Consider the following 27480-nt stretch of genomic DNA (forward strand, 5'->3'; position numbering starts at 1 on the left):
ATCTTAAAAACAAAACAAAACTGTGCACAGCCTTGCAATCTGAGGTGAAGGACACCTGTGTCCTGGGCTTGGGTTGCAAGTGGACCCATTGAATTGGACATAGAGTTTCAGAGTAGGGTTTGCGTTGGATTGAGCATATTAGCCCTCTTGTTCCTCAGAGAGGAAGATAGATTTACATACAAAAAGTCAGTTTCTCACCAAGCCTTGAGTGGGGGTCTCAAAGTTTGGTTCAATCTGACATTTCTTATACCCAGAATTGTGGAGTAAAATTTTAAATCCATTTTTTCCAGAAATTTAAATTGGTGTTCAGAGGAGGGAAAGATAGGAGTAGGCTGGACTCACTGAGAAAGATTCCTAGAGAAGATTGCATTTGAACTTGGCCTTGGTAGATGGAAAGAAAAGTATAGACAAGGAGGGTTTTCTGGGGGAAGCGTTCAGGACAGTGAAGAGGTTGTAGGAATTGGAGCAAATCAGGTTGCAAAAGCAGTTTCTGGGTTCTTTTTCTTTAATTTTTAAATTTAAGTTCAATTTAATTAATATACACTGTAGTATTAGTTTCAGAGGTAGAATCTAGTGATTTGTCAGTTGCATACAACACACAGTGCTCATCACTTCAAGTGCCCTCCTGACACAGAGGGAGACAAATGATGGGAGACTTTTTTTTTTTAAGATTTTATTTATTTGACAGAGACAGAGAGAAAAAGAGAACACAAGCAGTGGGAGTGGGAGTGGGAGAGGGAGAAGCAGGCTTCCCGCTGAGCAGGGAGCCTGATGTGGGACTTGATCCCAGGACCCTGGGCTCATGATCTGAGCTGAAGGCAGACACCTAAAGACTGAGCCACCCAGGCACCTTATAGGCAGTAGGCTGAGGGTTGCTGGAAGGGAGGTGGGTGAGCAGATGGAGTGGTTGGGCTCTTTAAAGAAGAGCTCCATAAACTAGGTGGGGAATCTGAGCTTGTTTTTGAGCCCAATAGGGAGTCATTTAGGTATTAGAACTGAAGAATGATATGATGAAGTAGATTTTTAGGGAATTAAGCCTAGAAAAACAATGTGACCATACTTTATAGAGGAGAAACTGTAGCAGGCTCCTGTATCAGTGCCTGAGTGAGGGATAAGGGCTGGGATTAGAGGCAGCAGCAGGCGTTTGAAGGAGAGAAAAAAGCCTGAGCAATATTGCCAAGGCAGAAATGGCGGTTAGGGGTGGACCTATGCTGCTTAAAGGAGAAGAGTGAAGAGAAGAGCATGCTGAGAAGCAAATGTCACTCCCAAGATGTCTATCCTTGGAGGCCCTGTAATAGTGATTAGAAATGAGGTGGTTTGGATGTAGAAATTGTTTGGGGGCAAGTCAGTGAGAGATGTTCAGCTTTTGATATTTTGCATTTTATCTGACAGTGGCACTCTCTTTCATGTGTTTTTTTTTGGCAAAGGTTTAAAGTCTTCACAATGATAAATCGGGGGGATAGAACATGCCATTTAATCATCTTTTTATGTCGTAGTTTGTTCTGTCCTTCTCTCCAGCTAGATGTGGTTTGGCATTTACCACAAAGTTACTATGGGAGAAGATAAATGAGGAGCTAAGTTCTGTTTTATTGGGGGTGTGGCAGTTGTGTTAGATGAATACGGAGTGTAACTGATAAATGTGTTTTCAGCTGAATAAAGACTCAGGCTAAATATGCACTCTTTCCATTCTAGTTGTAAACTGTCATTAAAAGAAAATTTATTAAATGCTCACATTTTTAATTGAGAAAAGAGAAATTATAATCCACAATACTAAGAACTTTGTAATCTGTTTTACCAGACACTAACCCTAAACAGTGATTGGTTTCTTAGAACTATAATGTTTCAGGAGCATTTGGAGTTAACAACAACCATGAATAGAAGACATAACTGTCTTCAACTGGTCTTTTTTTTTTTTAAAGATTTTATTTATTTATTTGACAGGGAGATAGAGAGCACAAGTAGACAGAGTGGCATGCAGAAGGAGAGGGAGCAGGGAGCCCGATACAGGGCTCAATCCCAGGACCTTGGGATCATGACCTGAGCTGAAGACAGCTGCTCAACAGACTGAGCCACCCAGCAACCCCTGTTTTCAACTGGTCTTAAACTTAGTAATAACAGTGTAGGAGGAAGGGGGAAAAAATGATGCTAAAATGTAAGTGGCTTCCTTAATATGGCTGAATAATATGAATATAATGTAACTTAAAAAAATGAATATAATCTAACTTATTAGAAAAACAGCAATTATAGCAATACATATTCTGCCAGAGTATTTGTACAATGAGAGTTGTCATATAATTACAGGAAAATGGATCTAACAAATTGTGCTCAAAATTGTGGTAAGAGTATGTTTTCAGAAAAAGTTAGGGAGATTATCCCTTTTGTGTATGGAAAATGATTGATAAATGAAAAGGCAGATTATAAAAATAATGGGTGGTAATATCCCATTTCTGTAAAAATGATCTTTAAATGTAGAAGAAAAATGAATTACAGTGTATGTATATTGAAATTTAATGGTTTAGGTGGTGAGTTTGACTTCTTTCTTTAGGATTCTTGTATTTTTTTGCATATTTAGTATAAAATAAGCATACTAACTTTTAAAACCAGAAAATAATTATTTAGAAAAAGAGGATAACATTTCTGGCTAGGAAGTAGGGAAACTGAATCATTCTACTTTAATGGCTTTATAATTTTTAATTATAGGATTCTCATTTTTAAAAAAGATTTTATTTATTTGAGAGAGTGTGCACATGAGAGAGAGAGAGTGTGTGTGTGTGCGCGTGTGCATAGGCACACGCGCTCACGCAGGGACAGGGACAAGAGGCTGAGGGAGAGGGAGAAGCAGGCTCCCCCTGAGCAGGGAGAGAGAACTGGAAGTAGGGCTCTATCCCAGGGCCCTGGGATCATGATCTGAAATGAAGGCAGGTGCTTAACCCACTAAACCACCCAGGTGCCCTGATTATTCTCATTTTAAACAGTTTTCTTTAATATTATAAATGGTTCTGTGTTAGAAATGTGGTAGAATATTCCATTGTATTTTTTAAATTAAGATTTTTAAAAAAAGATTTTATTTATTTATTTGGCAGAGAGAGAGAGAGAGAGAGAGAGATCACAAGTAGGCAGAGAGGCAGGCAGAGAGAGAGGGGAAAGCAGGCTCCCCCCTGAGCAGGGAGCCCGATGTGGGGATCGATCCCAGGACCCTGAGATCATGACCTGAGCTGAAGGCAGAGGTTTAACCCACTGAACCACCCAGGTGCCCCAAGTATGTTTTTATAAGTACTTTTCATACCTTTTTTTTGAAAGCTGGTAGAAAAATATGTAGTAAACCAGTAATAAAAGTAAACAATAACTCTTGATTTTTAAAAAATTCTTATGATGAAATCATACTGTGGAATAAAATAAATTTAAAAGGGTTGACGTCTTTTAGCCAGTACTTAAGTTTTTCGCCCTCCTATTCTCCAATAGGAGGTTTGTAATTTCTTTTGTAACACATTCCTCTCTGGATTAAAGCTACAAACCTTCTTCCCAGAGGTTCACATTAATTTTTGCCTGTAATTTCAAAGAGTGTTAAAAACAAGGCTGAGTTTTTCTTAAATGACCTCCTAACTAAGGAACAAGATTTGGGTCACAGTTATTCCATTTCCCATAAATGTCATGTACTGTTCAGTCTCATCAGAGGAACAGTTAAGAGCAACTCAGTGTGTGTGTGTGTGTGTTTTGTGGGGTTGGTTCACAGGTGGCCAGCCCTTTTGACCCAGTGGACAACTGTTGCCTTGTGCATGTAGCACTTACTTCATTCTTTTCATCTGCCCCAGCATCCTACCAGATGAATTAAGAAACAAAAACTCACAGCTATTCTAAAGGAGTCTGAGAAATATTGATGAGAGGAAGGACACATGGGAAAGAGGGACGTAAGGTTAAAATTTTAGATTCTGGGACACAAGCTAGATTTTAGCCAGTTGTGCCAAGAAGTGTGCGTTTGTGCATGTGTGAGTTGGGGTTTGGAAATAGGGTAGGGAGCACTTAGGCTGTTTACAGGCAGTTCCATCTGTGTGTGTCTAAGCATTGGAAGGCCTATTTAGAAGTTGCTTTACTGCTTAGACAGAATTCTGCATTGTGAGATGGCTATTAGCTGGAGACAGTGGAAAACCTTCCAAGCTGGCTTGTGCAGAAAAGAGAATCTTATAAATCAGTTGTCCATGAGTGATGCTGACATTAGCAAAACTCTGTGGGGCCTGTATAATGTGATCGGGACTCAGTTTCCTGCTCTTTTTTTCTGCACTGCTGCCCGAGGTATCTGCTTCATTATTCATGTATCATTTTTTTTTTTTCTGTGTATCATTTTAAGGTTAGTTTGACACTGTGTCCCAAGGTGGTGGTCAGCAACTGTTGGGACTGTGTGCTTGTCTCAGAACTTCTAGCAAAAGTCCTCAGGTTCATTCTGGCTTACCTGACTTTGGTCACATGCCCACCCCTGAAATAGTGACTTGTGATGAAGGGAATCCATTAGGTTTTCCATCCCTGAAGCTGGGAGCAGTTAGCTTCCCATGAGCCACAGTGATCCTCAAATAACTGATGGATACTGAGAAAATGACCAATGGGATGGACGCTGGAGGGGCTCCATACAGAGTGCCCCCATGAGGGGCCGGGTCTAACCTCAGCCACTTTGGAGAATCTGAGTGGAGCCGTGGGATGGGCATGTGCTGTTTACACCCTCCTGTAAACTGAAGGTGGGGAGAAGGATAGTTTTATGGAAAAGATTAAATAGAATAAAAAAGAGACCTCTGTATTTGAAGTGACGTTTTTCTGAACATTCTTAGAAAACCAGTGCAAATACTTCCAGTGGGGAGGGAGATCGGGAAGAGCAGATTTCTCCTCTCCAGACTGAAATGTATCAGCAGAAGCATTCTATAATACGAACCAGGCCACCGGGCTGAGCACATTTTATACATTAGCCATGCGAATGTTTAAAACCACACCATATTTAGGTGTTTTTCTCATTTTCCGGATTAGGGCTTCTTCAAGTTCACACAGTTTGTAAACAGAAGAACTGGGTTTTAAACTCACATTTTCGGATTCTGAAGTCCATCTTGTTCCCTGAGCAAGTGTTGGATGTAGCTGAGTTTGCCTGTGCCCACCTCCTGTTGAAATCCTGGCTCTGTCCCTGCTTAGAAAAGTGATGATCCGTATTCTACCCATACCCAGCTAGGACCCTCATGGGACCAGAACAGACCTTGTTCTGTGCAGAAGTATTCCCCACTGTGTCACCCTGGGTCATTTGGGGATCTAGGCCATGTTGTATGTGCTCCTTCTGAAAACGGGGCTTTAGTTTCTGTCAGCCCCTCTTATTTCTCTAGAGGTCAGGGTAGGACTAGAGACAGATCTCTTTCTGTCTTCTCTGCTTCCCATTTTCTCCACTTTACCTTGAAAATGCCACTTAAAATGGAGTATAATAAAGAATGATACAAATGTGTATAAACATTTTATTTTAAAACTTATATATTCTTTTAGGTTCTTTTTTTTTTTAAATATAAAAGCCCCTTTCTTGGAGCGGAGGACACAAATTGGAGTTCTGTGAAGTTTTATAATTATAACCTTAATGCAAGCCTGCGGGTTCTGTTTCACTTTTAAAAACTAGTTATATGAAATGCTGAATGTTTAAGGATATTTTTCATAATCTAGTGTTGTCTTGCCCACACCTAATTTTTTTTTTTTTTTAATCTTGGCCTCATGGAATCTTTCCAAAGCAGTTAACCTACTTTTCCTAGCAATAATAACTCTTTGGTTCACATTTTTTTCATCAGGGCATGTACTTTTAAATTAAATTGCATAATTAGAGTAACAGATACAATCTCTACCAAAGGGGCTGGGGAACAAATGTGACTGCTTCTTGGTGCCATCCACTTCAGCTGTGGGAGCAGCCACGCCCCACACACTGTGTGTTTTGTGCCCTCCGTGACCAGCAGGCGGGTAGTCTGTGTGCTTCAGCCGAGTGAGGAGCCCTGGGTCTAGTGACTCTAGCCAGCTGCAGGCTGGTTTCTAGTGTCTACCTTATGAGCTTCATCCCTTCCTCACTCGGCTCCAGGAGAGGCCCCAGGTAAACTTGTTCATGGAAAGTGAAGGGACTGATTTAGGGCTTGGCCTGGTTGGTTAGACATGCTGAGGCCAGCACCCCAAAAGTAGGCCAGATGAGAGAGAAACATTCACAACCTTCAAAACACTCAGCACGGAGGTACAGAACTTTTTTTTTTTTTTTTAAGTTTTATTTATTTATTTGACAGAGAGGAAGAGATCACAAGTAGGCAGAGCAGCAGGCAGAGAGAGAGGGGGAAGCAGGCTCCCCGCTGAGCAGAGAGCCCGATGTGGGGCTCAATCCCAGGACCCTGAGATCATGACCTGAGCCGAAGGCAGAGGCTTAACCCACTGAGCCACCCAGGCGCCCCCAGAACTTGTTTTTTTTCACCTGTGGGTGAACAGGACCATCTAGCCTGTTTTCATGTATAAACTGGTTGATTTACATCCTTAAATCATAGGATCATAGAGAAGCGTGGCTTCTGTTTCCTCAGCTATGAAGGCCAGGTTTCTGGAGCCTGGGCCAAGACAGAACTTAAAATTTAACTTTTGGTGCCACCAAGTGGTTGATTTTGAGATAACTACTCTATAATGGAGAAGGATGGTTTGACAAATAATGACTGAAAAGAAAGCTGGGGTGAATCTGCAGAGCATATAGGATTTTTAGGACAATGAAACGACTCTGGATGCTACAGTCGTGGTGGATCTAGGTCATGACATTTCCCAAACCCGCAGAATGTACAGAACCAAGAGTGAAGCCTACCGTAAACCACAGACTTCCGGTAACGATGTCAGCGTAGGCCTGTTGATCGTAACAAATGTACCCCTGTGCTGGTGGACGGGGATAATGGGGGATGCTGTACATATGTGGGGGCAGAAGGTATATGGGAAATCTGTCTTTAAGTTTTGCTGTGAACCTACAATTGCCTTAAAAAAATAAAGCTTATTAAAAAAAAATCTTCCATTCTACATTTTCCCTTCTAGCTACTGGTGTTGCAAGTAAGAGCAAGGCAAGACAGAGCCGTCATCTGGGGGGTTGGCTGACTTCTCCAGCATGGATGACAATCCCCTGATAGAGTTCCCACATTCCAGAGGCTGGGTGCTTAGTTTTGTAAATCTCAAAAACCTTTTATTTTTTTACTATTTCCAGAGGTGTTCAATTTTCCAGGGTTATATCATGCTCACTAAACTTCTAAGAAACTTGTTAAGTCAGAATGCTAGAGTAATACTTGACAAGTAGAAATGTGTTTGTAGCGGGAGACCAAAACACAGGTGTTAGCTGAGCAGTTCATTTTCTACCCTGTAGGAAATTTGTATGGGAAGATGGATTACACTGAGTAGGTTGCTTGGTGAAGTCACTGCGGTGGTGTGTGTGTGTCGTAGAGGGAGTGGGGGGTGTAAGGTTGTTTATCTTGAAGGTTAGTATCGTTAAGCTGAAACTGCCTTTTTTTTCTTAAGATTTTATTTAATCGAAGGAAAGAGAGTGTGAGTGCACGCATAGGCAAGAGCAGCAGGAGGCAGGGAGCCCAGTGCAGGACTCGATCCCAGGACCGTGGGACTATGACCTGAGCAGAACGCAGACGCTTAACCCCAAGCTGAGACTGTCTTGAGCACTTTAGGTCTATGTGGGACTCAGAGCTGGGAATACGTTGCTGGGCAGTGCTGATGACAGACTGACCTCATCTTTTCCTCTGGGCACTCTTTTGGAAACTCTGTGCAGAACATCTTGCTTCCATTAACTCGTTCTTCCCTTGGGCATAGTATGACTGGCAGGGCAAATGCTGTGGACTTGCCAATAAAGCTTTAGTCTCTGGAGACTGTCTGAGCACCATAATTAGCATTAGCATCATTAGCCATCACTCACAGGTTTTTCTTTGTTGCGTTTTTGTTAAATTTTTATAGTAAAAATTTTAATATTTTTTTGTACATTTATAATGAATTGTATAGACATTCTTATAATTTTAATAATTTCATTCTCAGAATAAGACTTGTTTTATGTTTTGGTGATTGTTTCCCCAAATGCAGGTTACAATTAATATGTAAGATCCTTAATCACTTAGGAGTAGATTCCCAGTAGTAAAACAGTACTTGCTGAAGGCCAGAATTATTCTAGGTTCTAAGTCCGTTAGAACACATTTCTGTGGTCCACTTGATGTCTGTCTTGAGACGTCTGTCTCACTATCTACTTGCATGTACCAGCGCATCCTGTAGTTCCTCGTTGGTGCTCCATTATCTACAGTTCTTCGTATGGCCTCTCCCTGCCCCCATTTCTGTCCCTTGTCCCAAACTGCTACCACATAGCGTTCTCAGTACTTGGGGGATATTTGCAAAGTTATAAATTGGTAGCCTGTGGCCAGAATTGGATCCCCAGATCTTTTACTTTTGCCAATATGTTGTTTTTAAAAGTTTGACTTATTTGACAAAACTTAAAAATGAGGAGATTCGTAGAGAACTCTGAGTATCCAGTTTCTTTGCATACATGTCCCTCCAGTTATGCAGGGCCTATGTTTCCCCAGGGCAGTGCATGATAAGAGTGGCCTAGAAAGGTTGTGAACCTTGGAGTTATCCTCGGGCCCCACCTTACCTAGCCTTTCACTCATTTATGTTACTACTTGGTCTTGGGGAAGGAGGTGACTCTTGGTGCATAGGAAAAACAAAAGAAAAATAAAAGACAACAGGCCTAAGGAAAGCAGTGGTTTTGCATGGATATTTTGCTTCCTGTTCTTTCTCCTGCCTTCTGAGGGGAATTCCTTCCTAACTTGGTCCTAGCCTCTGTAGAATCCTGCTTCTCTCAGTATGACACCTCTGAATATGTCCCTGTGGTTGCAAGAGGGACAGTGTTGGAGTGTCACTGGGAAAAGCATACAGACTTTGGTGTCACAAGACCTGGATTTGAATCCCTGCTCTGCTTCTTATGGAGTTCAATTTCCTTTTCAGTAAAAGGAGGGCTATAACTTATCTCCTGGGTTGATAGAAGTATTAAATGGGATTTTGTATATAGAACGACATGCAGAAGGTAGGTACTCAGACAGTGGCACCTCCATCCCTCTCTTCTATCAAGACATGACTTTTCCTTCTTCATGACCTTAAGGAAGTCTGGCTGAACATTTGCCACTGTTCTCCTGTTCCTTTACACCCCTTTAATCTTATAATAAAGCTAACTTTCTATTCCTTATAATTTCCAGTCTTTCCCAACTGTACACTTCAAATCGTTCCCTTTTCTTTTTGTAGCTAGACTGTATGTGGAATATAAGAATGATGGCAGGAGAATTTACTTTGTTTAGGAAATTATATAAGAAGGCATACCTTCTATCAGATCTCTAATTGTATATATAGTTTTATGATAGAAACTACATTTGTTTTTATAGCAATCTGTTGAAACTGAGTATACATACCTTTCTTCCTGTTTGTAGAAGTAGAGCCAAGGTCAAAAGCTGAAAAATCATCAGCAGAAAAAATTGGTACTGGAAGAAAGACACTTCGCCTGAGATCAAAGGGTCCTGCCTCCATGGAAGACATGGTAGGTTATGTTTATTTAATTCCCATTCTGCTTGGAAATGTGTGGATGTTCATGATTATTAGAGCTGGAAATAAGGGTAAAGCCACAAAGTTAAACAAAATACCATATACCCTATTAAAGTATGGTCTTTAATTCATTGCCTACCTAAACAATGTGAAAGTTACTGAAAGCATTTAAGAAGGAAATGTAGAAAATAGATACAAGAGAAGAAATTATGATGTATAGCCATCTTCAGCTACCTGCAGAAAATGTTTGCTAGAATCTGTAAACATCTAGACTGGCTCAAAAACTTAACCAAAATGCTCTGAGGGCCAAGAGAAAGTCTCTTGGCCACCTGTAGTAGCAGTCATAGTTAATATTTTTTTTTTAAGATTTTATTTATTTATTTGACAGACAGAGATCACAATTAGGCAGAGAGGCAGGCAGAGAGAGGAGCGGATGCAGGCTCCCCGCCAAGCAGAGAGCCCGATGTGGGGCTCGATCCCAGGACCCTGGGATCATGACCTGAGCTGAAGGCAGAGGCTTTAACCCACTGAGCCACCCAGGCGCCCCTCATAGTTAAGATTTTGATAGTGAAAGATACTCACGACTCCAGTCTCCTCAGGTAAAACATTTTGTAGTCATCTCTGAATCTTCTCTTTCATGTTCCATGTCCCTTTCATTAACAAACCCTGGTGGGTCTACCTCCACAATAGACCAGAATCCAGCAACTTCTCAGTATCTCTGCCCTCATCACTCTGGCCCAAGGCACCTACATCTTGTCCTGAATATTGCAGTCACCTGTATTCAGTCTTCCTGCGTTCACCCTTCCCTCTTTCCCTCTGTGCTCAGAACAATAGCCAGAATTAAAAAACAGAAGTGGTTACTTTTTTGTCCACACTCTCCAGTGGTTTCCCATGCCACTCAAGATGAAAGCTAAAGTTCTCAGAGTGACGAACATGATCTGACTCTGCATTTCTTTTCTGATCTAATTTCCCACCACTCTCCTCTTGGCTCACGCTGCTTCAGCCACATGGATCTCCTTGCTGTCCCTAAATACTTTGGATGCGTCACAACTCAGGGTCTCTGTACTGCTGTTCCCTCTATCTGAATGCCTTGCCCATTTTGGGACATGGCTCTACTGACTTCTTCAGGTTTCTCTCCACATATCACCTTATCTAAAAGGCCTTTGAGTATCTTGCATAATTAGCAATTCCTGCCACCCTTCCCCCTGCCCAATCTTGCTTACTTTTAATTTTCTTTAAAGCATTAAGCACAATAGGACACATTGTATCTTTGTTTCTTGTCCGTTTAGTTCCTTTGCTCACATCTTGTTCACTGCTGTCACCCCAGCACCTAGAACAGTACCCAACATATCAAAGGAGTTCACACCTTTGTTGAATTAATTAATAAATGATGCATTTAAACTTGAGAATAATAGAGTTTTGTGATTGACTCAGTCAGTTTTTGAGTGAAAAATGCCAAAAGGGGAATAGAGAAATGGAGGGAGGAAAGGTAGAAGGAGAAAACAGTAGGGGTTAAGGGAGACAGGGTAAGGGCTCAAGGCGGCAAGTGGTGGTCTGCTTAGCCAGTGAAGACAGTGGTGATGATGCTGTCCTATAGGCAGAGGGGGCGTCAGGCCTGTGTCTGAGGCCAGGGAGTTCCTGCAGGCAGAGGGTACAATGCCAGACCTGGCTAGTTGTGTGTTCCTATTCTCCTGTGTTTTTGAAAAACAAAACAATGTTTTTGAAAATAAGAAAAAAAAAACCAAAAACACTGATTCCCCATGTTTTTGAAAAGCAGAAGAGTGAGACCAGTGAACAGTAAGACCATTTTCACAGAGCAGGATCCCAGAGCTTGTTGGGTGACGATATCTAGGGTCAGTCATGGGGATGGCTTGTTGGAACAGACACTCAAGGAACCATGAAGCTGAGGTTGTGCTTTTGAATGTTTGAGTCAACCAGGATGTTGTCAGCAGGGGAGATTCCAGAGGAAGACTCTGAGTTGGGTTCCTGGGTACTGGGTAGTAAGTGAAGGGATTGACATGGAGGCAAGGAAGAGACCTAGGAGGACCAGAAGCATTTTGCAAATGAAATATGAAGAGGTATGTGAAACACTTAGGGCAGGGACATTTGGCCAATCTGAGTCTCTACTTTCCTGGTGTCCTGCATACTCTGAGACATATTGCTGCGTGAATGAATAAACCTGCGTAGAAGAAAGGAATCTGGAAGAGAATGGAAGAACAGTGAGAGGGAGCTGGCAGGGGGAGCCAGGAGAATGCCCACTGCTTCCCATTCCAGGCTGGGAGGAACAAACGACAGATCTTAAAACCACTTAAAGAGGAGGCAGAGGCAGTGGGGAAAACTCCATGTTTCTTCAGAAGGAGGGTCATTGAGTAGTTAGTATAATTGATATGTGTACAGCACCTGCTATGTATAAGGTGCTGGGGTGAGAAAGAGAAGCTGAAGATCTATCTGGGGAGGTAGGAAAGATTCATTTAAAGATAAACATCTAAAACTCCATTCCTATTTGCATGGCCTGTTTCATTAAATAGGGTAATTGAAAGTAGCTTGTAGGGACGCCTGGGTGGCTCAGTTGGTTAAGCAGCTGCCTTCGGCTCAGGTCATGATCCCAGCCTCCTGGGATCGAGTCCCGCATCAGGCTCCTTGCTCAGCGGGGAGCCTGCTTCTCCCTCTGCCTCTGCCTGCCACTCTATCTGCCTGTGCTCACTCTCTCTGTCAAATAAATAAATAAAATCTTAAAAAAAAAAAAAAAAAGAAAGTAGCTTGTAATAAAAGGAAAACGCTAGTTTGGTACTCATGTTAATTTTTTTTAAATGACTTATCTAAAGAATTTATAGATTCGAAACAAGTCACCCTCTTATAACCCAGCACAAATCCTGAAAACTGTGGAAGAATTCCACCTGCATACCTCATAAATTTATTCAGTAGGTGTTACTTGAGACAGACACAGTCCAGGTGCTGGTGATACAAAGATAAGTAAAGACATTGTTTCTCCTTTAAGGGGAAAGAGGTGTTGAAAGAAACTTTTGAAAACCAGGGAATAGGTTTAATGTCACAGAGGTGGGCTGATCAGCTGCTGTCAGGGATGGGGGAAGAGAGAGAGGTGGGGGAATTTCCATCCTGAAGAAATGATTGAGTTGGTTAAAGATGGGGAGAAGAATGTTCTAGGCCTGAAACAATGATGAGCTTGGGGAACCTTGTGAGGGTCCATGGGATTGGAGTGTGGAGGGACCTGGTGGGGGGCGAGAGACCTGGGTGAGAATGGGAAAGGTCTTGGAAATGGGGGAGCCATTTAAGAATTGTGAGGAGAGCAACATGTCCAGTTTTGCATTTTAGAAAAATTCCTTGTTTCTAGCAGATGGATTGTTAAGCAGGGTAGATTTGAGGGGGGTGAAGATTGCAGGCAGGGAGAAAAATTAGAAAACTTCTGCAAATACCAAAAAATGAGAGTTGAACCCAGGCAATCAGAATGTGAGTGGAGAAGAGGTGATGAGATCAAGAGCTATTTAGGAGGTAAAATGGTAATGTATTGATGTTTGATTGTGTATACAAAGTACTAATGTTTGTTATGAAAACTTACAGTATGGATGGTTGGATACAAAGGTGGACATCCAAGTTTCTTTGCATAACCAACTTGCTTTATACAGCACATCCAAAATATACCATAAAGGAGGCAAGAGTGGTATATCGTATCTGTTACTGTTTTTAAGGCTTAGTTCATATAAATAAGAACATGAGAAAATTGTAATAAAATCCACAAGGAAATAAAAATTGACATTTATAGCAAAATGCGTATTTCTAATAAGTTTGGAGAACACAAAGCAACATATATTTTTAACAGTATTAAAAGTACTATGAATTTCTTACAAGCTAATCTTGAATTCTGCACTTGCACTGAGAGTTGATTATTTCACATCTTTGGGTAATTTCTTTTTCAGCTAGGAAGCCATTTAAAACCAAGTATTAAACTGAATGTAGAACCAGACTTTGCCAGCATTAAACTAAGATTTTCAAAGAATGATAAAATGCATCCAATCGTGCTTTTCACTGAAATCTTTAGTAATAGTTTTAGGAAGAACACAATTATTTTGGTACCATTAATACACAAAAATTACTTAAAAATTGTTGTTGGGGTGCCTGGGTGGCTCAGTTGGTTGAGTATCTGACTCTTGATTTCAGCTCTGGTCATGATCTCAGGGTCATGAGATCAAGCCCTTCGTTGGGCTCCATGCTCAGTGAGGAGTCTGCTTGTCCCTTTACCTCCCTCTCAGCCTCTCTGCTTGCTGTCTCTCTCTCTCTTTCAAATAAATAAAATCTTAACAATAACAAAATGATTGTTTCATCATTGCATCCTTATAACATTTCTATTTTTTGTCTTTTTATAATGTTTACAATATATTCATATAGTAATATGTATAGTTTATGAAAGATGCATACTGTTAAAAAACAATTTAAGAAGGCGTGCCCGGCTGGCTCAGTCCATAGAGCATGCCGCTCTTCATCTTGGGGTTGTGAGTTCGAGCCCCATGTTGGGCATAAAGCTTACTTTAGAAAGTAAACAAATACAATAGAATGTTATTAAAATTAAAAAGAATCATTAAAGAAGACAATTTATGTGATACAAACAAACTTTATTCATGATGTGAACAGTCTCATAGAATTGCAAAATGGGGTAGAAGGCAAGAGGCTTTGATAGGATAAAGATTAAAGAACAAGTGAGAGGAAAATAGAAAATATTTGACTGGTTGGGCCCACATAGTGGGTCTTGTCTGGGGTGAGAACTCCCAGAGCTTGCTTGTGTTTGTAGATTGGCCAACTGGATTATACTGTGTTTCTGATTAAGCAGAGCATTTACAGGGACAAAAAAGATAACATGACACCTTGGACAGTGCAGATCCATCTTGGGCATAAAAGTGATTTCAACAATACAATAAAATTAAATAAACAAATAATAAGAGTATGTATTCAGAAGTGTTTGAGTCACCTTGGGGTAAGCCATTGAAAGCTTTGGAGACCCTTCATCTGCAAGATGAAGGCCAAAGCCCTTTTCCTGGCACACAAGACCCCTTAAGATCTGGTCCTGTCTGGTTATACTCTCTCTCTCTGTCTCTCTTTTTTTAAAAGATTTTATTTATTTATTTGATAGACAGAGATTACAAGTAGTCAGAGAGGCAGGCAGAGAGAGAGGAGGAAGCAGGCTCCCTGCTGAGCAGAGAGCCCGATGTGGGGCTTTCTCCCAAGACCCTGAGACCATGACCTGAGCTGAAGTCAGAGGCTTTAACCCACTGAGCCACCCAGGTGCCCCCCTGGCTATACTCTTTATCAGACTCTGTGACCTCACAAAGACATTGCATATCAATTGCAATACTTTTTTTTTTTAAAGATTTTATTTTATTTAAAGATTGTATTTATTAATTTGACAGGGAGAGACACAGCGAGAGAGGGAACAGAAGAGGGGGTGTGGGAGCAGCAAGCTTCCCACTGAGCAGGGAGCCAGATGTGGGGCTCAAACCCAGGATCCTGGGATCATGACCTGAGCTGAAGGCAGACACTTAATGACTGAGCCACCCAGGCGCCCCTAAAGATTTTATTTTTAAGTAATCTCTATACCCACTGTGGGGCTTGAACTCACAAGCCTGCTATCAAGAGTCACATGCTCCACCGGCTGAGCCAGCCAGGCATGCTTGTTGTATACTTCTATTTGCAGTGTCCTCTCCTGCTTATCTTCCACCAGTGTATCTTTGAAAAGAGTTTTTAAGTCCCCTTTCTCAAGTCTTCTGTGACTCTTAAGATATTTAAATTTACTTTGCCTGAGATGGCTCTTACATCCTTGAAAAATTTTTCCTTATTATTACATAGTTATTTATTTTCACAGATTTGTCTCCCTTTCTAGACTTGGAGACTCTATTCTGGCTTTTTTTCTTTGAATCCATAACACTTAACGGTAAGAGTAAAAATAAGTATTTGCTGTATGGATTTGTATTGAGCTACAGAGCACACTGTAGATCTGTTTCCATCCAAATGAGCTGATGTATACAACCATGAACTGGCTCCTCATCAGATTTCCCTTACCCTTAGCCTTGACATTCAAGAGATTTCATGTAAAAATATCTCATTTCTCTTCTCTTTGATAAAGCCCTCCGAAACCAAGACAAAAGCAATCGAAAAGATTGATGATCTTCTTGAATTGTACATGGGAATTCAAGATATCGATTTAGGTAAGATGATACTATTTTTTAAGTCTCTACATTTCTTAATTGAATTTAGTGCTTCTTTGTTTTGCTTGCATTTACACTCAATGATACTTTTCAAGGTAAATACTGGAAAGTGATGAGAAAAATGTAATGAAAATAAGGATATAAAACATAAAAGAATAATGAATAAAGACCTGGCCCTTACCCTTTTACTAGCTGCGAGTCAAATCAACTTTTCTAAACTTCAGTTTTTAATCTGAAAACTATAAACTATGATAATAGCCTTCCTTCAAAGGCTTGTTTTATGGATTTAAAAGTTACGTATGAATAGATTTTGTAAATGACACGTATGGAATGTATTTGATACATCAGATTTACATTGATTAAATCATATGTTATGATATTGTGTGCACTTAATAGATTACTGAGAGCCTGTGAGCAATGAATCAGAAAGAGGAAGAGAAAGGACTCAGCTGGTGTGAGACTGATCAGGGCAGTTGAGAAGTTGAATTGATGGGTATTTCTTATGTCATCCTTAGGATATCAGGGTCTTGATTTATCAACTGCAGATAATAAAATAGTAACAACAAACTGAATTCCAACTGACTTATAGGATAAAAGAGGGGAAATGTTTTGGTTCTTATACCTGAAAACTTCAGAGGTAGATCCTCGCTTCCAGAATGCCTAGATCCAGAGTTCTCATGCTATCACCAGGATGTGGCTTCCCTTCTTTCCATTTAGGCTGCATTTTAGGCTCGCTAGTGTCCCTTGGCACCTTCAATGGTTCCATCCTCTATACCTTAGTGTCAAGCGTGATGGGAAAGGGGGAGGGCCTTTTCCAAGTCATTCAAACAAAATGCTGAGGATTGACCCTGACTGGTCTGATGGGCTCACTGAGGTGGTAGTGGTGGGGGTGATGCTTAGGTCTGGGTCAGATGCTCTCCTTCTGGAGCTGAGAGTGACTGAAATCCTAGGCCTGAGCTGGTGAAAAGTCCTGGCCCCTCCCAGGTAGAAGCCAGGAGAAAGTGCCCTTGAGAAGGGCAGAGGGATGCTGGGTGGTGAAACAGTAACTGTGCCCCGTGGTGGGCTTCGTGTCTGCATGCACCCCTGTGTGCATGGAGTATGTTTGTGTGGACCAGGTACTTCATCCATTTTTTTAAGCCGAACACTTGGACTGTTCTGTTTCCCTGCTACCAGGTGTGAAGAATTTTACTCTAGCTCAGGTAGAATATTTGAAACTCATTATTCCACTTCTACTTCCATTCATTCTTACTTTTTTCTTATAGAGTCTGTTCTTACATTTTTCTTGCCTTTCTGAACTTTGAAAATAAAATTTCTATGGTGGATATACAGACGCTGTCTGTAATTGAAGAAATATTGATGCTCTTTTTTCTAATTCCTTGATTCAAAGTATAAAATTTGTATATAATAGATACTTGCTCCACACAGACAAGAAGTTAAAGCTGAGATTATCCTGTAGAAAGACAGCATCTTAAAACTTTTCTATAAAACCTTTTCCTCAACCCTTTTGCGTGTGAAAGACACAGATTTGCATCAGTGAGGTGGGCCTATGAAAATTATGCAAATGAAAGCAAAGGGAATTTATCAATGGCAGTCACTTAAATGCAGAATAGGCAGTATTGGTTGGAAAAATAATATATATCTCTGTTTAGTTGAGAAGTTTTCTAACAGTATAATTGAATATTATAAGATTCAGAAGCTAACATATCAGTGCTAGATTTTGATGAACTCAGATTTAGGAGAACCACACTTTACTTTTTTCTTTTTTTAAAATTAATTAATTTATTTTTTAATTAACATACAATGTATTATTAGCCCCAGGGGTACAGGTCTGTGAATCACCAGGTTTACATACTTCACAGCACTCACCATAGCACATACCTTCGCTAATGTCCATAACCCCACTATCCTCTCCCTAACGCCCCCACCCCCGGCAACCCTCAGTTTGTTTTGTGAGATTAAGAGTCTCTTATGGTTTGTCTCCCTCTCAATCCCATCTTGCATTTATTCTTTTCCTACTCCTCAACCCCTCCACGTTGCATCTCCACTTCCTCATATCAGGGAGATCATATGATAGTTGTCTTTCTCCAATTGACTTATTTCGCTAAGCATAATACCCTCTAGTTCCATCTACATTGTCGCAAATGGCAAGATTTCATTTCTTTTGATGGCTGCCTAGTATTCCATCACACACACACACACACACACACACACACACACACCACCTCTTCTTTATCCATTCATCTGTTGATGGACATCTAGGTTCTTTCCATAGTTTGGCTATTGTGGACATTGCTGCTATAAACATTAGGGAGCATATGCCCATTCGGATCACTACATTTGTATCTTTAGGGTAAATACCCAGTAGTGCAATTGCTGGGTCATAGGGTAGCTCTATTTTCAACTTTTTGAGGAACCTCCATGCTGGGAGAACCACACTTTTCAAAGGGGAGAATTTAAAATAGTCTTTAGATCTTAATTTTGGGTATAGGCCTTATAGTTAATTAAGTATAAAATTGAAATAGTTAAATAAATTAATTTTGTTCTTTTGTTATTAAAATTATATATGTATACAACAGGGTGGCTGGGTGGCTCTGTTGTTAAGGGTCTGCCTTCGGCTCAGGTCATGACCCCAGGGTCCTGGGATATGTCCCCATCAGGCTCCCTGCTCAGCAGGAAGCCTGCTTCTCCCTCTCCCACCTCCCCTGCTTGTGTTCCTTCTTTTGCTGTCTCTCTGTCAATTAAATAAATGAATAGAATCTTAAAAAAAAAAGGATGTATAAGTATACATGGAAGAACAATGGACAGTGGAGTAATTCTAGGTGAATTAAGGAACAGTTCTTTAAGAATCCATTTATTTCACTTTGACAAATTCAGGGCACTAAACATACCTCACAAATTCCTTGTAAATTAACTTGTAATCCCATTGTAAAGTTAATTAATCATCTGTAGCAAGTTCCTCCAATGACATGGAAAGTCATTATCATTATACATGATTAGCAATGTGATCAGTCATCTAGGGAGGTAAAGTTTAAGGAAAGTAATTATTTGAAGAATGTCAATCATTGTTAAATTAGGAATTTATGTCATTATTCAGATCTGATTAGCATGAAATAGAAATCACAAATGTGATCCTGATTCAATAGAGAAATGAATATATTTGCTTGTTTTTGTTCTGTGATCTTAACTGTCAGAAATGTTAAGTCTTAAGGCAAATTGTAGCCACATCATGTTATTCCAGAGTTGTTAATATAAATTTACATTAAAAAGTGAGAAAGGTAATATGCAATAAAATGACCAAAACCAAAACACTATCTTCACAAAACTTTGGGATGTATTTACCACTTGAAAATGGAAAATAATTGAAATGAGTTTAGGAAGTAACCCTGCACATGACAGGACTTTATTTGGTTGTAGAGCTAGGCTGTGAACTGACTTTTCTACTGACCCAGTGCCAACATGTGTTGCCTTGGAATGTTATTCATGGTGGGAGAAAAATGGATTCTGGAAGATTCTGAGTCCTGTAACATATTTTAGGAGATTGAGGTAACTTAATGAAAAAGTTGTATCCTGTAAGTTTTCTTATGAATATTTAAGGCAACTGTGTTAATTATATATCAAACTATACTATGTCCTGACGATACCAGTTTAGGAGTTTGGAGCTCATCCTAGCCATGTCAGAATTTTGGGATTTCTAATTTATGAAGAGGTCAGAAATGTGTGGAAAAGAAATTTGAACGATAGATTCTAAGTAATTTTTTCTTATAAAATCTTTTTTAGCTCCTTTAAAAAATACAATGGTATTTTAATAGAGTTAATTATATTTCTTCTTAGGATGATTTCCTTTCTTCTGTGAATTCAAAACAGTGAATACTGTAGAAAGTCATCCATCTTAGGTAAAGCCAATGATTTTGGAAATAGGTTTTCACTAACAAAAAACCGTATTCAACATTGGTCATGTTTTTAATGTTTGATTCCTGTCTGAGTTCCTTGAAATGGAACACTTATTTAACACTTATTTCCCACAGACTTTTCATAAAGACCTCCCTATACAACTATAGATTTAATGGTTAACAGTGTTTAGGACTAATCTTTATTCAATCCTGCTATGTGTCATTTTACAGATTTGAAAACAGATTCAGAGACGTTTGGTTACTTGCCCAAAGTCAGCTAACAAATTAAAAGCTGAGATTCAATTCTGGAATTTTTTTATGCCAAGATTTTTCATCTGCAGTAGTATCTTATGTTTAAAAGTTCAGTTTAGGTATTTAAAAACTCAGTGGGAAATATAGATTGCCCTATATCACAAAAATAAATTTGTTGTTAATAAATGATGTGGAAGTTCAGTTGTGGGAACGTTACAAAGGTATTTTCAAAATGGCCAGTAGAGGTCAGCACTTAGTTGCTGTATGTGATAGAACAATTCTATCCTTTCAGGGGATTTTTTTTTTTTTTTTTTTTTTCCTGGATTGCATTTAGGTGTTAAATATTATTACACTTTATTGCAGATCCATTATAGGTGAAAAGTATTTTAGTAGTTGTCATATTAATGTGATATGACTTAATAAAAAGTGCTTTTTTTTTTTTGCTAAAAGCTTCATTTTGCTTTTCTCTTAAAGATACAGTTTTAATAAAAAAAAGATAAAATTATACCAGTTTACTTCTCCTTTAAGAATTTTCAAAATATGTGTTTATACTTTATTTTTTAAAAAAGATTTTATTTATTTATTTGACAGAGATCACAAGTAGTCAGAGAGGCAGGTGGGGGGCGGGGGGAGGCGGGCTCACTGCTGAGCAGAGAGCCCGATGTGGGGCTTGATCCGAGGACCCTGAGATCATGACCTGAGCCAAAGGCAGAGGCTTTAATCCACTGAACCACCCAGGCGCCCCTATACTTTATTCATTAGGAAAAATTTGTGCATGTTTTAATGCATGCTCCAGTCTTAATTTCTTTGAAAATTCATATAGCAAATTACTGTATTTTAAAAGATTTATGGGACACTTTGTTACATATGTATTTCTAACACCTTAATGAAGCTGCCTAATTGATATTTTGTTACTTTTACCAGACCTAATTGATAATTTTGTTACTGTTACTTGTTCTAACACTTCATTAAGGTGTTAGAAATACATATGTAACACAGTGTCCCAAGGAACTACTGATATTTTAGTTCCTTGAGGGCAGATACTGTATTGCTTTTAATCTCAGCTCCTACTACAGTACTTCTAGAGTAAATATTTGGTAAATGTTTATTGACGGACTGTGAAGAGGCACAAAAATAGTGAATTCACTGGGAGTATGAATCCTAACTTCATAAGTTTGAAAGTTTAGCCTTTGGGCACATTATTAAATTCAAACCTTAATTTCCACATCTTTGTAAAAGATGTGTAATAAAAACCTTAGAGGTTTTTAAAACCAACACACTAAATTAAATAATATGTATAAAGTTCCTGTTACATCATAAATAATAGGTACAGCTATTATTATTTTTAGCATTGCTCTCTAATAATTATTGCTAGTACTAATGGTAGTGGTAATAGAGGTAGGACTGTATCCCTGGAGGTCTGACCAACTCTGGGACTGTGTTTAATGTGGAAGTTTTACTTTTCTGCTGTGCCAGCATGAGCACATCAGTGAGATTACAGAGTTTGGACTGTGGTTGGAGGTTGTGGTATGGGCCTCTTAGACCATCATTTTTCTCATTTTATAACTGAGGAACTAAGGAACCCAAGCCAGAGATTGCAAGTCAGAGTAGGCAAGGTCCAGAATATATCATTCCTGGGCTCAGTGCACTAGACAATGCTGCTGAGCTTCCCGAGGTACCAAACAGCCATGTACCAAGTTATTTCTTACAGTCAAGTAGGTATGTGTATGTGTGTGAGCGAGAGATTGGCTGACTCATTGCCCATCAGTGAACATATGATTGTGGTCCTTGTGTCCCCCCAGCATTTAAGAGCGTCATTCATCTGCACTGTTAGTTTTTGCTTCTGAACGGTCTGTAGATTTTCTTACCTTCTGTGTGCATCTTATTTCTTCCTCTGCTAGACTGTATATCACCCACATGTTAGTATAATCTTTAGGTAACTGTCTCAATAAGTGCTATCTGTGGAGACTATGGGAAATATTTAAAATGGTAGACTTAGCAAGATTCTGAACTTGAGTCCTGCTTTTGCAATACTTACCTTTAAGTTTTGGTTACTCTTCTTCCACAGCCTGGCTACAGGACCAGACCTCTGGGTTTTGCTTTCTCCAATATATGTTAACTGTGTCAGAGCAAAAATTATTTAAAGATAATTACAAAGCAGCCTCCTGTGCATCTTCCAGCACGTTCAGTGCATAAGACACTGAACTTGTTCCGATGGGCATGAAAGACTGAGTAGGCTATTCAAGATCAGTCAGGAGTTTCTTCTTCTTCTTCTTCTTCTTCTTTTTTTTTTTTTTTAATTTTAAGATATTTATTTGAGAGCACACAAGCAGGGACAGAAGGAGAGGGAGAAGCAGACTTCCCACTGAGCAGGGAGCCTGATGCGGGGCTTGATCTCAGGACCCTGAGATCATGACCTAAGCTGAAGGCAGATGCTTAACTGACTGAGCCACCTAGGTGCCCCTATTTATTTATTATTTTAGAGAACAAGTACAGGGTGGGGAGGGACAGAGGGAGAGAGAGAAAGCATCTCAAGCAGACCCCCCTCTGAGCATGGAGCCTGTCTCAGGGACTTGATGCCATAACCCTGAGATCATGACCTGAGCCGAAATCAAGAGTCAGATGCTGAACCAATTGAGCCACCCAGGTGCCCCTAGGATGTGAACATTTTTGAGGATTTTAATTGTACTTGTTGTCAAATTGTTTTTCACAAGCTAAGTTTATGAATCAAGCCTGTATGTATCTGAATGTTTGCTTCACTATATCCTGGCTAGCACTGGCATGCCATATAAAACATATATAAAAGTTGCAATAAACTTGGCCAAACGTTTTGGCTGGAGCTGAACTGAAGTCTTCTTCCTCTTTGAAGTATTTGTTTTTAGACTGAGAATAAATGCAGAAGCTTTTGGGTCAGGGCTGAGGCCAGAGGCAGAGTAAGAGAGAGAGAGAGAGGGATAATGATGAAAAGGAATCAATTCGTCCTCACTCATAACTGCTTTTTTTTTTTTTTAAGATTTTTTTTTTTTTTTTGACAGAGATCACAAGTAGACGGAGAGGCAGGCAGAGAGAGAGAGAGAGAGGGAAGCAGGCTCCCCGCTGAGCAAAGAGCCCGATGCGGGACTCGATCCCAGGACCCTGAGATCATGACCTGAGCCGAAGGCAGCGGCCTAACCCACTGAGCCACCCAGGCGCCCTCATAACTGCTTTTTAAAAGTATTTTTAAGGCAGGGTGCCTGGGTGGGCTCAGTGGGTTAAGCCTCTGCCTTTGCTCAGGTCATGATCTCAGCGTCCTGAGATCGAGCCCTGCGTCGGGCTCTGTTCGGCGGGGACCCTGCTTCCCCCTCTCTCTCTGCCTGCCTCTCTGCCTACTTGTGATCTCTCTCTCTGTCAAATAAATAAATAAAATCTTTTAAAAAAAGTATTTTTAAGGCAATCTTAAACATTGAAAAAGGTTATAAATATAGCACAAAGACTTTTTCTCTTTGAACATGGGAATAAATGAACAATATTTATTGCCCCCAAATACTTTAGTGCATATTTCTCATGAACAAATATATTTTCCTAGCTAAGCACAGTATAAGCAAGAATTATGAAATTAGCATTGATATATTACTATCCCCTATTAATCGTGTTATGTTTCACTAAATACATTAACATCCCTTATAGCAGAAGAGCATGTTCAAAATCATAGGTTACTTTTATTTATATCAATTTGGAACAGTTTCCCACTCTCAATTTTAATGATCTTGTTGCTTTTGGAGGGTACAAGTTGTTATTTTATAGAATGTTCCTCAATTCTGGCTTGTCTGATTTTTTTTTTTTTTTGGAATTATGTTTATGTCATACCTCTTGCAAAAATATCGAATGTGATCCTCTATTCTTTTCAATTACATTTTGCCAGGAGGCACAGGATTTAGTTTGTTCTATTTCTGATATTGTTCATGTTGATAGCTTAAAGTGGTGTTTGCTAATTGTCTCCATTATAAAGTTATTTTCCGTAATAAGTATTTGGTGGAGAGATACTTTGAAACTATGTAAATAGCCTGTTCTTCATGATCCTACCTTCCTTCCTTCCTTCTGTCCATTTGTCAGTCATTTCTTTGGGCCACATCTCCTCCTTTCCCTTTGGCCTGTGTTAGTACAGAGCTGTTTGAGACAAGGCACAGTTTTTAAATGCTCTTAAGAGCCCTAGTGGAGGGGCGCCTGGGTGGCTCAGTGGGTTAAGCCGCTGCCTTCGGCTCAGGTCATGATCTCAGAGTCCTGGGATCGAGCCCTGCATCGGGCTCTCTGCTGTCTAGGGGAGCCCGCTTCCTCCTCTCTCTCTGCCTGCCTCTCTGCCTGCTTGTGATCTCTCTGTCAAATAAATAAATAAAATCTTAAAAAAAAAAAAAAAAAAAAAAAGAGCCCTAGTGGATTTTAGCTGAAAGACCAGACCTCTTGGTTCATTCAGAGAAATCTTACAAGTGTTGAATTGTTCAGCCTTAACCTGGGAGGAACAGAGATGCTGAGATTTGGTGGTTGTTCTTTTTTTTTAACCTAGAGTTTCTTCATCCAAGTCCTAAATCACATCCACACGGTCTCTTTTCAGTTGCTAGTGCTTATAAGGGGCTGAGAAAAAACAACTCAGCCTCATGGGCTCCCAGCCAGTTGGAGCAGGTCCCATGAGAATGTGTACTCTTGAAGATAATGGTTCCCCAGATGTAAGAACCGGGCCTAGGCAATTTACTAGAAAAACAGAACACAGATGCCACCTTCACTTTCTATCTCAAACTAGAAAGGGGCTCAGGAAAAGTTACCTTGATTCCATTAGTAGACCAATACCTTTTTCTTCACCCTTGCTTGGTTTTCCCATTGCGAACTGTTATTATCCTTCGTCTTTGTTCTTTGGAGGAACAGGGAGTACTGGGTTCCATAATAGTTGGCAGTGGGGTGCTGGAAGAGGGGGCAGAGAGCGCTAGTGACTGTGGGCTGGTGGAAGAGGGGTGACGTACCCTGACTTTCCTGGCAGGGTTAGCCACAGGGTTTCCTTTTTGGAGGAATACCAGTAGTTCTTGACTGGTGGGCTTCAAGGTGGAGGAGAGGCCAGGGGTGACCAATCTGGGTGCAGTGGACAGACTGTTTAAATGCTACCCTGACAGATGTTAGTATATTAGTATGTTACTGTTAGTATGTTGTTAATATGTTACTGTTATAACTTATGCTAGAAATAGATCTACGCATGTTACACTGAGAAAGTAATTTTTCTGGTGCCATTTTTCTCAGTTCTCTGATGTTGTCTCATGTATCATTAATTTTTAAAAATTGTTTTTGATAGCTACCACAATGTTTGAAGCTGGAAAGGACAAAGGTAATCCAGATGAATTTGCTGTGGCACTTGACGAAACTCTTGGAGACTTTGCGTTCCCAGATGAATTTGTCTTTGATGTTTGGGGAGTCATTGGTGATGCGAAACGAGAATGATGATGACGTGGATGATCCGTCTCTGGAGAAATGAACATTCTTTTTAAAAATATCCATAAGATCTGATTTTTAGACACTGTAACAGACTCTGGTTTGGTCTGATGTATATGGAATACATTCTTTGAAATACACTTTTGGTTTCTGGGTACCTTTTAATGTGGTTGCAGATGTGGTATGCTTAAAATAAATCACCTAAAATATGATCAATTTTAATATTCATTCAAGAGTCTTTTTAAAGTAAGTTTTAGGAAGTATTTCTAGAGAGGATTTTGCTCCCCATAAACGTCTGTGTTTTCTTTTCCACCCACATGCAAGTAGCTGATTGCAATAGCTCTGTAGCTCTCTTTAAAAATCTTAATGCAGGGAAATTGGGATTAGAGTATGATTTGCCTCTGAGCATCTTCATTTTTTAATACCAGCCTGATCTAGGTGTGTTCAGGAAGTGAAGTGTGAATTATGCCCACTCTGGGTCTAGAAAGCGTTTTTGTTTTTGTTTTTTTAATCCACTGAGTAAGGGGAGGAAGATTCCTACAGCCTCTTGATATCTGTGGCCTTCTTTCTTCTTAAAGCAAGGACTGATTTTACTTATTTATTTTTTTGGTTCTTTGTAATTGCTCCTTTTTAAAAACTTGTTAAAATGTATTATACTGTGTATGTGTTTGCTTGTGTGGAAGAAGGGTGAAAAAGGCAGATAGGGTAGAAAGCACTTAAATTTGATTTTTTTTAAAGCAGTTCTTAAAGCATTCTTTTTCCACTCATACCCACTTTTATGTTATGCTTCATAAGCACTCCAGGGAAGGTTTTTATAGTCTTTGTAGAACTTTTCTTTTGAAAGATATTTACTCAGAAAATAACTGTGCTTGAGAACCTTTTTTTTTTTTTTTTTTTTTTTTGGGTGAAAGAGCAACGTTTTAAGCCCCCTAAACTTTAGAGGAGATGCTATCAGAAATCGATTTCCCCCAGTGGAAAAAAAGGAGGACGGGAGGAATTGAGAAAATATATTAGTCTATTATTTTAGAGTTCTAACATACTTTCTCTAAAACCTTACATTATTGAGAAAATTGAGGGCAAATGACTGTCTTATCACTCTTATGTGACATTTTATGGCTGTCAGAGAATGGAAATGAATGGTTTCAGCATAGATCATTTAATAAGGCAGAGCGTGGTGTGACCAAGCATTTTTCTAAAGTGTTAGATGGAAAATGTTGTGTGCTGCCATGGTAATCGGAAATAATGACCCATGAGGGCTGTATTCCAAGAAATCAGAAGTAGTTCCCTTTTCATGGTGAGTTAATGCTTCGGTAACTGTTGTTTTCCTGTGCAACTTTACTTTTGCTAACATCCACTCCTCTTTCACAGAAGTTTAATGCTTTGAAGCGGATACTCTTTGTCTCATTAATCTGAGTCCTGTACAGAAGCCCTGTTTTAGTCATTAATGTGTAACTAAAGGAGTTAGAACATGGATTGTCTTAATGCACTTGCCCATCATTTGAAAATAGGACCCAACTCAGGCTGTAATTTGTTGTTATTCATTTCATGGATATCTTTGGGAGCTCTCCAAATATCTATTAATTATTTTTTTTAATTATCTTTAATTTTTGATTTTAATTTCTATTTTTAAGATATCTACTGATTCTTAATACCACATCTCTTAGGAGGACACCCAAAGAGTTGATATTTCTGAAGATGAGAAAGTTGAGACCCATAGAAGCACTTTAGTTTAACAAAAAAAAATTTCCTGGCACTAGATGTTAGATTTGAAATGAAGAGTCATTGTTTATTGTTGATGAATGTCTTCTTCCTCCTTCATTTTTGGGCATGCAGGAAGATTGACACTGATTCTCTGTGATTTATGGAATCTCATATTCACAAAGTGAGCTGTGCTCACCATGATTTTTCTAGAATCTCGATGTGTAAGGTACCAGTGTCCACGTACAGTGGTAACTCTGCTTGCCTGTTAGGGTTAAATGGTAGTTATCATCATTCAGGGCTTCAGCTGGGTACAGGTTCTTTACTCCTAATAGGTTTTTCCTTGAAATGTCTTTCTCTCTCACTTCTGTTGCTAAGCT

General features: G+C 39.6%; 1 protein-coding gene across 5 annotated transcripts in view; it reads left to right on the top strand.

The window, feature by feature from the left end:
• Nucleotides 1-26315, top strand: part of LOC111143362 (GIPC PDZ domain containing family member 2) — a 79998-nt gene extending 53683 nt beyond the window's left edge. For 2 of the 5 annotated variants that reach the window (XM_022497055.1, XM_022497057.1), the window contains exons 4-6: nt 9483-9589; nt 15728-15809; nt 25266-25987. In XM_022497055.1, coding sequence (XP_022352763.1) covers nt 9483-9589; nt 15728-15809; nt 25266-25411 — 335 coding nt within the window. In that variant the 3' untranslated portion in view covers nt 25412-25987. Of the gene's footprint in view, nt 1-7454; nt 7467-9482; nt 9590-15727; nt 15810-25265 lie in introns of all 5 variants that reach the window. The other 3 variants (XM_022497054.1, XM_022497052.1, XM_022497053.1) reach the window with 3 other exon arrangements.
• The last annotated feature ends 1165 nt before the right edge of the window (nt 26316-27480 follow it).

Source organism: Enhydra lutris, unplaced genomic scaffold (assembly GCF_002288905.1).
Source record: "Enhydra lutris kenyoni isolate GAN:26980312 unplaced genomic scaffold, ASM228890v2 scaffoldscaffold9, whole genome shotgun sequence".
Classification (NCBI taxonomy): Eukaryota; Metazoa; Chordata; class Mammalia; order Carnivora; family Mustelidae; genus Enhydra; species Enhydra lutris.